This window comes from Saccopteryx leptura, chromosome 2 (assembly GCF_036850995.1).
Source record: "Saccopteryx leptura isolate mSacLep1 chromosome 2, mSacLep1_pri_phased_curated, whole genome shotgun sequence".
NCBI classification, from domain to species: domain Eukaryota; kingdom Metazoa; phylum Chordata; class Mammalia; order Chiroptera; family Emballonuridae; genus Saccopteryx; species Saccopteryx leptura.
The window spans coordinates 290,911,092-290,919,128 of record NC_089504.1 but is presented as its reverse complement, the minus strand read 5'-3'; the positions used below and the strand labels follow the sequence as shown (position 1 = coordinate 290,919,128).

At 45.0% G+C, this 8,037-nt stretch overlaps 1 protein-coding gene across 1 annotated transcript; it reads left to right on the top strand.

Annotated features, from left to right (window-relative positions):
• The first annotated feature begins 4,151 nt into the window (after positions 1-4,151).
• On the top strand, positions 4,152-7,419 carry OAZ3 (ornithine decarboxylase antizyme 3). The gene is given in 6 exon segments (XM_066362494.1): positions 4,152-4,219; positions 4,486-4,546; positions 4,548-4,622; positions 5,552-5,727; positions 6,211-6,296; positions 7,234-7,419. Coding segments are annotated over 6 exon segments (561 nt in total). The 5' UTR covers positions 4,152-4,199; the 3' UTR covers positions 7,377-7,419.
• The last annotated feature ends 618 nt before the right edge of the window (positions 7,420-8,037 follow it).

Genomic DNA, 8,037 nt, shown 5'->3' with positions numbered 1-8,037 from the left:
GGCCCCCGCCAGGTGCCCGCGGCGCGCCTGAGAGGCGCAGCTTCTTCGGCCGGGCCCAGGCGCGGGCCATAGCAATCCTTCCCCGCCTCGTCGCTGCCCGCAGACCCGAGTCGACAGGACGCTCCCCGATTCAGCGTTTACCTCCCGTCTTCCTGTTTCTTTTTGAGGGAGGGACGCCCATCGCTACTGACAGTGGAATGACTGTTAGGTGGACTGACACGGAAAAGACACGATCGCCCTCTCGGTTTTGATGCTGCTCTTGGCAGTCCCTTCTGTCCAGTCTACTGGATACTGAGGGAGGAGGGTTGCCATCTCACAAAGGATGGATTCCTCTGGAAAACTATGCCAACCCAGAACTCATTTACCTCTTAATCGTTACAACTGCGGTATTTAAGCTAATATTTAATTTGGGAAACAAGCTGCAAGCTGACCGAGTCCTTGCAGTTTAGTTTTTTGGGGGACAGAGGTGTGGGGGACTAGCAGTAAGTTGACAAGGTCCTTGCTATCCATCCCGCCACCTCGCTTGATTGGGTTGCTAGAGGTTGGCTGTGGGAGACTGTAAACTAACAAAGATCCTTGCAGTTTAAGGCTTAAGTTGCTAAAGGCTAGGCTCTTACCCACACCTCCATGTTAGCTGGGAAGTTGATTGTTTCCACTGTCCCATCCCCCATGTTCCTCAAAGAAACTGGAGGCTGTTTTCTCTTTACTCTTTGTTTTGTGAAGTTAAAATGTTCATGGTGGAGAGTTTTTTGGGCTCTTGGGAGAATTGTTGGTTTGCCTCAGAAATGTGATTTTGTATCAGAGATCTTTTTGTTTTGCAAATGGCTTTGCCCTCTGCATTATAAATCAAATGTTTGGGGGGCACAGGCTGCTCTTGCAAGCCATCAGCTTGGAAATGAGACCTCCAGGTCCCATCCTTTTTCTGTGTTTATTTTCTAACCCTCCTCTCCGGACAATTTAAAATATTCTAAATCATAAGGGAGATACGCCATAGAAAAAGGAAATTATGGAAAGGCCCAGATAATACTTTCTGAGGAGGGTCTCAGTCCTAGAATGAAGACCAGATAAATGGAATGAATGGAGTCTGTTTGGCAGAGATTTGGAAAAAAATGCTCTGTGCATCATGTCATTTGACCCATAAACAGCCTTTGACAAGCTGTCCCTCCTCCTAATTATATTTTCTTTATTTAGCTTCCAGGACATCAGTTTTGTTTTTGTTATTTTCCTATTTCACCAATTTTCTGCAGTCTCCTTTTGATGATTTCTCTTTTTCTCCCTTCTTAGAGTGACCCCAGGACTCAGTCTTTGTATGGTTACTCTTCTCATTATACATACTCCTGATGCTCTCATTCAGTCTCATGGCCTAAAAGTACTATTAGTATGTCAGTGGCTTCCAAATTTCTCTCTCCATCCTAGACTTATAAACTCTAGGCTTGAAGATCCAACTACTTAGTTGTCATCTTCCCCTTAGAGTTCTAACAGACTATTCAAAGTTAACATGCTCCAAACTAAACCAATCTCTATCCTCTTGCCTCAAAGTGCCTCACCTAGAGCCTTTCCCGTTTCAGTTGATGGAAACTCCCTCCTTTCAGTTCTAGGACTCAACTTCTTTCTTTCATACTACAAGAAATCCTGTGGGTTCTACCTTTAAACTACAGAAGTTGACCACTTCCCAGCACCTCCAGTGCTCCACCTTGGAATAAGACACTATGCTGACTACTGTAATAGTCTCCTGACACATCTCCCTTTAACACTCTACAGTTTATTTACATCAGTCAGAATCTTTTTCAGAACCTAAGACAGATCATGTCACTCTTCCAGCCAAAACTTTTGAAACTTTCCCCTTTAAAGTCCTTAAGATGGTCTACAAATCATATGAAATCTGGTCTGATAGCTCTCTGACCTTATTATCTCCCTCTCCTCTCCCTATAGCTCGCACTGCTCTACCCACAATGGCCTCCTGCTGTTTCTTGAAAACACCAGGCACACTTTCTCCTTAGGATTTTTGTTTTGCACTGGGTGTTGTGTAGGCATGGAGTGCTCTTACCCCCAGATGTCGGCTTGGTTAACTCCCTCATTGCCTTCAAGTCTGATGAAGTCATTTTTCCAATGAGGCCTACTTGGATTACCCTATTTATCACTACAACCTATCTTGTTTCCTTCACGCTCCTGATCCTTTGTCCTGCTCTATTTTTTCTTCATAGCATATTGTTGTATTGGAACAGCAAGAGACCGACGTCTTGCCACACAATCAATTAGCCAAATTAGGAAGTCTTTAACCAGCTGTGCAACCCCAGGGAGACCTAGGTTGTTTAAATCAATGCAGTCCCGACTAGTCTGAGACTAGCTTTTAAAGGCAAAATTACATACTGATTGAGGAATGGGGAGGAGAGGAAGCATAGCAGTAAAACAAAGCAGTGAAACAAGCTTTCCTACAATGTTTATCTATAGGGTTAATTCAGGGAGAAACATTTTGAGAACACCTGCACCCTGCAAAGCTAGCCCAAGGCCACAGTTTGGGAGACTAGCCTCAAGGCCAGAAATAGGGAGTCTTTTAGGAAAAGTTCATTCTGCTAAAAGTCTCTGTTTTAGAGAAAGTAAGTTCTGCCAAAAATTATTCATGCTAAGAGCCCTTCTCTTCTATATTTCAATATTACCTCCTAATACAGTAAATGATTTTCTTAAGAGGGGACAGGATCAAAGAAGGTGAAGAGATTAGCCAAATTAAATACACATAACACATACAGACAACATGAGGTAGCAATTCCCAGAGGGAAAGGTTGGATAGAAGTAGGGGGAGGGGGCACAGGGGGTAAAACGGGTAGAGACTTGGCATGGGGCACAGGATGCGGTGGGTGGAGGGTGTTATATTAAGTGGAACACTTGAAACCATGTGAACACAATAAATTAAAAATAAAAATTAATAAATTGATAAATATATTATTTTCTTATGCTTATTGTTTAGATGTGCTTCTGTTAGAAGATACATTCCATGGGGCAGGGTTCCTTGTTTACTGATGTATCCCAAGCACCTAAGATAGTGCCTGGCTCATAGTAGGCCCTCAATAAATATTTGTTGAATGGATGAATATGCAGAGGTCTCAAACTTGTGGCCCAGATCTAAATTTTACTCACCATATTGCCTTTAAAACAAAAAAAATCAAGTTTTAACTGTTAGTAGTCAATATTTTTTAAAAATTGGAAAAATTTACCACAAAAGCTTGTCTTTCCAGTTCTGTTGAAAAATCATACAATCTGGTGCCATAGTCTGCATTTCTGCATGGCGACTGCATGGATGGGAGCTGAGTCGTGTTGGCTTGAGACTGGATGTGAGCTTTCCATTTTGCTATAGCCTCACCTGCTGCTCCCCTCCCCCACCCTTCACTAATTTCCTTTAGCTGTCTGGACCCCCTGGAGATATTTAGTTTGCAATTCCTATCCTACAGGGCAATTAGAAAGTTCAAAAACATATAGCACCCCTGGGTTGTTACAAGGATGCTGATAAAAATATTTTACTGAATCAGGTCAGACCCTGGATAAGGATCTTGGAAGCCTCTTGCAGTATGAGACACTAACCCAGGGGTTCCCAAACTTTTTACACAGGGAGCCAGTTCACTGCCCCTCAGACCGTTGGAGGGCCGCCATATACAGTGCTCCTCTCACTGACCACCAATGAAAGAGGTGCCCCTTCAGGAAGTGGGGGGGGGGCGGATAAATGGCCTCAGGGGGCTGCATGCAGCCAAGGGCCATAGTTTGGGGACACCTGCACTAACCCTTTAGTTGCTGAATTTTAAGGTAAGTGGTGTGTGTGTATGTATGTTGTGGGGGCACGCTGGAAGGGCACAAATGCTGGGCAGGGCTGTTTACCACTGCTACAATCGTGAAGTACATACTTGGCTAAAGGGGAAGGGTGGGGGAGGGGCGCAGCAGAGTCCTGAAGTGACTCCTTGCCCATGTCATAGTGCCCACCTGGTCACAATGGCACCAGCTTGCCTAAACCTCTGTCACTCATCTCTAAACCTCACTTTGCCACTGGGAGGCACTGAACTGAGAAACTGCCTTGCTACAGGTTGCGCCCCTCTCTCTACTCCCTTTCTTATATCAAGAAGGGAAAAACACGGAACTACCTCTACCCAATCTGGTCACCATACGCCTATTACCTCTATTGTTATAAATACCGGGTCACCGTCCGGGAGAAGATGCTGCCTTGTTATAAAAGGTACTTAGTTTTCAACTCTACCTGTCCTTGTTTATATAAACTGTAAGGAAATATAAGAGAATTTGAAAGAACTTCTCACGTGGTAAGAGATAATAGCAAAATAGGTGGAACTTTAGAATTTTTCCAACTGGTCTGGGAAAGTAGATGCAGGCTGGGTTAGGGAAGATACAGAAGATAGTACCAGAGCTTGGTCTTATGTTCCTAGAAGTTATGACCCTCTCTCTATCTCAGACTTAAAATAATTTGGGCCTCTTTTTCCCAACCAGCATCACGTATAAGGAACGGGAGGACCTGACACTCCGGCCCCGTTCCTGCCTTCAGTGCTCCTGAGTCCCTAGTAGGTCTCCAGGTGGGCAGAGGCACCGAGCAAGGTAACCACAACCAGCTTAAAGAACTGTATTCGGTAAGTGGACTGTGAGCTGGTGCCTGTTGTAATGGTACCTTGCAGAGAAGAAACATTAGCTAGATGGAAAATATATCATAGAAGGAGCCAGATGAGATCTTAAAGCTCATGTGTAAATGCCATTTGCTGTATATACAAAGATTCTGGCCTAGAGATCTTAAGGTGCTGGTGAAAAGCAGGATGGGAAAAGAAGACGTGGGAACAAAGAGCAGACTGTATTAAGACTTGTGGGACATAAGGCTGTTCGGATGCTAACCTGGACTAGAATCAGAACTGTACTTGCTCTGTATCATTTTGCAATAACATGCTTATATGTGACCTTTGCATTTTAGATAGGACATGGGAGAATTGAGAGAAAACCCATATGATGGAAAAAAGTGGAAGAGTATTATCAGTGAGACAGTAAACAGATGACACAGCTTTGTTTAAAGAACAAACTCTCAGGTGTAAATGTCAGTTTCTAAACGGATAGTGCACCCCCGAGGTGAGCTTAGCAGGCAATCATCCTACATCGACTCCAGATTTCAGGTGTTCACTATCAAGAACTCCATGACAGGATGGAGTTAGGTCCTAGAGTTAAGAGACATATACTGTTGAATAAGACCTTGGCTCAAATTCTCCCAGGCTCTCTACCAGCCCCCTCCTTGCTTCCTCAGACACTCAAATTGACCTGAACTCTAATATGTGAGGACTATACGCACACAAAAGCAGGAGACAGTCTGACCTGTGGTGGCGCAGTGGATAAAGTATAGACCTAGAATGCTGAGGTCGCCAGTTTGAAACTCCAGGCTTGCCCGGTCAAGGCACATGTTTGGAGTTGATGCTTCCTGCTCCTCCCCCTTCTCTCTCTCTTTCTCTCTCCTTTCTCAATAGTGAATAAAAAAGAAAAAGGCAGGAGACAATTAGTCTGATCTGTACTCCTTTTCCAGGCTGGGAATTTGACGGTGCTAGCTACAGACCCTCTGCCCCACCAGGACCCAGTGCAATTAGACTTCCACTTTCGCCTTACCCCCCAGACCTCTGCCCACTGGCACGGCGTTCTGTGTGACCATCGACTCTTCCTGGATCTCCCATATCGGGCCTTGGATCAAGGCAACCAGGAAAGGTGATTGAGCCTGGATGGGATAGTGAGTAGGGATTAAGGTTAGAGTTTCACTCTTTCATCATATCATCAGCCACTAGTGCTAACCAGTAAGGACTGACTTAGGAGCTGGATACAATTGAACCACTGAATTGGCATGTAGACAGGCCTGTGAGCCAGCCCAGATCTGGGGTTCGGTGAATTACGATACATGGGAGGCTGCTGGATTTAGAATCAGAAACACAGAAGTGAGGATCCATAAACAGTTGTATAGGATGTGCTGTCCAGCTCTTTGCTTTACATAGAGTAGCCCCTCCTCCAGACTCTATCCACAGCATGGGTCGCTTCATAGTGTGCTATCCTTCAGCTTCAGAGAAAAACCTGTCAAAATTAGTTCAGCAACTTTCATTTTGTGGCTTGGGTTAGTAAAAATTGACCAGTAAGATTTATTTTGGATACTGAGTTCGCTTAACATTTCATTAACCATTTTTTCTCTCTGGCTCCTAGTTTGATTGCAACACTCGAGTATGTGGAGGAGAAGACCAGTGTGGACTCTGTGTTTGTAAACTTCCAAAATGACCGGAATGACAGAGGTAGGGATCTGCTCTGTCTTTGGCCCTTGGTGCTTTTTCTTCTTAGGGGATCCTCTTCCCCGACTCTTTAAAAAGGCCATGCTCAAGCATTTCAGCCCTCCCCCCTAAGGAAATGAAGGTACTTAGTATTCGGTTCAAGTTACAAGTGGGAGGTCCCTGTGGATTTCAGAAGCCAGACTAAAGAAGCACTGGTGAAATTACACAGAATTCATTCAAGGGATGTGGCTGGTAGGGCAGAAAGGGTATCAAATGTATTAAGCACCAACAGTGTCCAGGGTATCAAATGTATTAAGCACCAATAGTGTCCAAGGGTCAGCCGTAAGGCCAGGATAGAAGTGAATTTAACCAGAGGCTTGGAGCAAACGTTACAGAAACTACCTCTTCCCTCAAGGACTTTGTATTCTGCTGGATATAAGACAAAGGATGGTTGAGTTTACATCATCGTTACATCATAAACATCTTGTTTAATCTTAAACTCTGTGAAAGTTCTATAGTTCCCATTTTACAAATGAGAAAAAAGTTCAGAAGGGTTAATTCATAGAATGTCACAAAGCATGGTAAATGTTAAAGCCAGGGTCAGAGTCTTGTCTGTTTGACTCCGAGGCACGTCATCCTAATGCCAGCAATTCACTGCTCTCCCCACAGCTAATCCCTAGAGCAGAGGTTCTCAACCTGTGGGTTGCTAATTTCCCATGGCTTTAGGCAACCCCTGTGTTTTGGTCGTTCAACCCCACCCCCCCCAGGGTAGCGACCCACAGGTTGAGAAATATGTATTTTCTGATGGCTTTAGGTGACCCATGTTTTGGTCGTTAGACCCCCCGCCGGGGTTGCGACCCCACAGGTTGAGAACCGCTGCCCTAGAGGAAAAACCCCGAATCTCTAGGGGAATCCTGGTATTGAGCTTCAGAGTGTTCTAATTTGTTCTCTCCTTTCACAGGTGCCCTACTACGGGCCTTCAGCTACATGGGCTTTGAGCTGGTCAGACCAGGTCATCCTGACCTCCCTCACTGGGATAATGTCATCTTCATGGTGTATCCCCTTGAAAGAGACCTGGGCCACCTGCCCAGTAAGCCTCCCTGAACAAGCTTATTCCTACTCTGTGAGGGGCTGGGGCCTTGATAAATGAGACGCAGGATGTGATTCTGGACACCTGCTATCCTAAGAATAAAGGGTAGTGCAATCCTCAAGCGTCCTGTTCTTGGGGGCAAGGTGGGGTTGGCTGGAGTGGAACATGGACCCTAGAGCTTAATTCACTATAGGAGAAACATTTAATTACTGAAAAGATCAGAAGGACCTGAACAGAGAAGGGACCCAAGGATTTTAGGCTTCTTTTGCCTTCCTTGCACCCCAAAGCCATCCCCTCCCCTTTTTGAGACAGGAAGGGAGAGAGGGAGGGAATGAGAAGCATCAATTCATATTTGCTTCACTTTAGTTCACTGGTTGCTTCTCATATGTGCCTTAGCCGCCTTGCTCAAGCTGGTGGCCTTGGGATCATGTCAATGGTCCCACAAGCAAGCCAGCAACCTTGGGGTTTTGAACCAGAGACCTCTGTGCCCCAGGTTGCTGCTCTGTGCTATCACCAGTCAGGCATTTCTCCCCTTTTATTCTAACCATTTACTGAGCACCTGCCAGGATTTTCATTCATCTATTTCGGTCCAAATTGGAGACAAGTGCTAATTCCTTCTTTGGATGTGAAAATGAGAGAAAGCACATGTGTTCTCAAGGCTTTGACTCAAAGGGA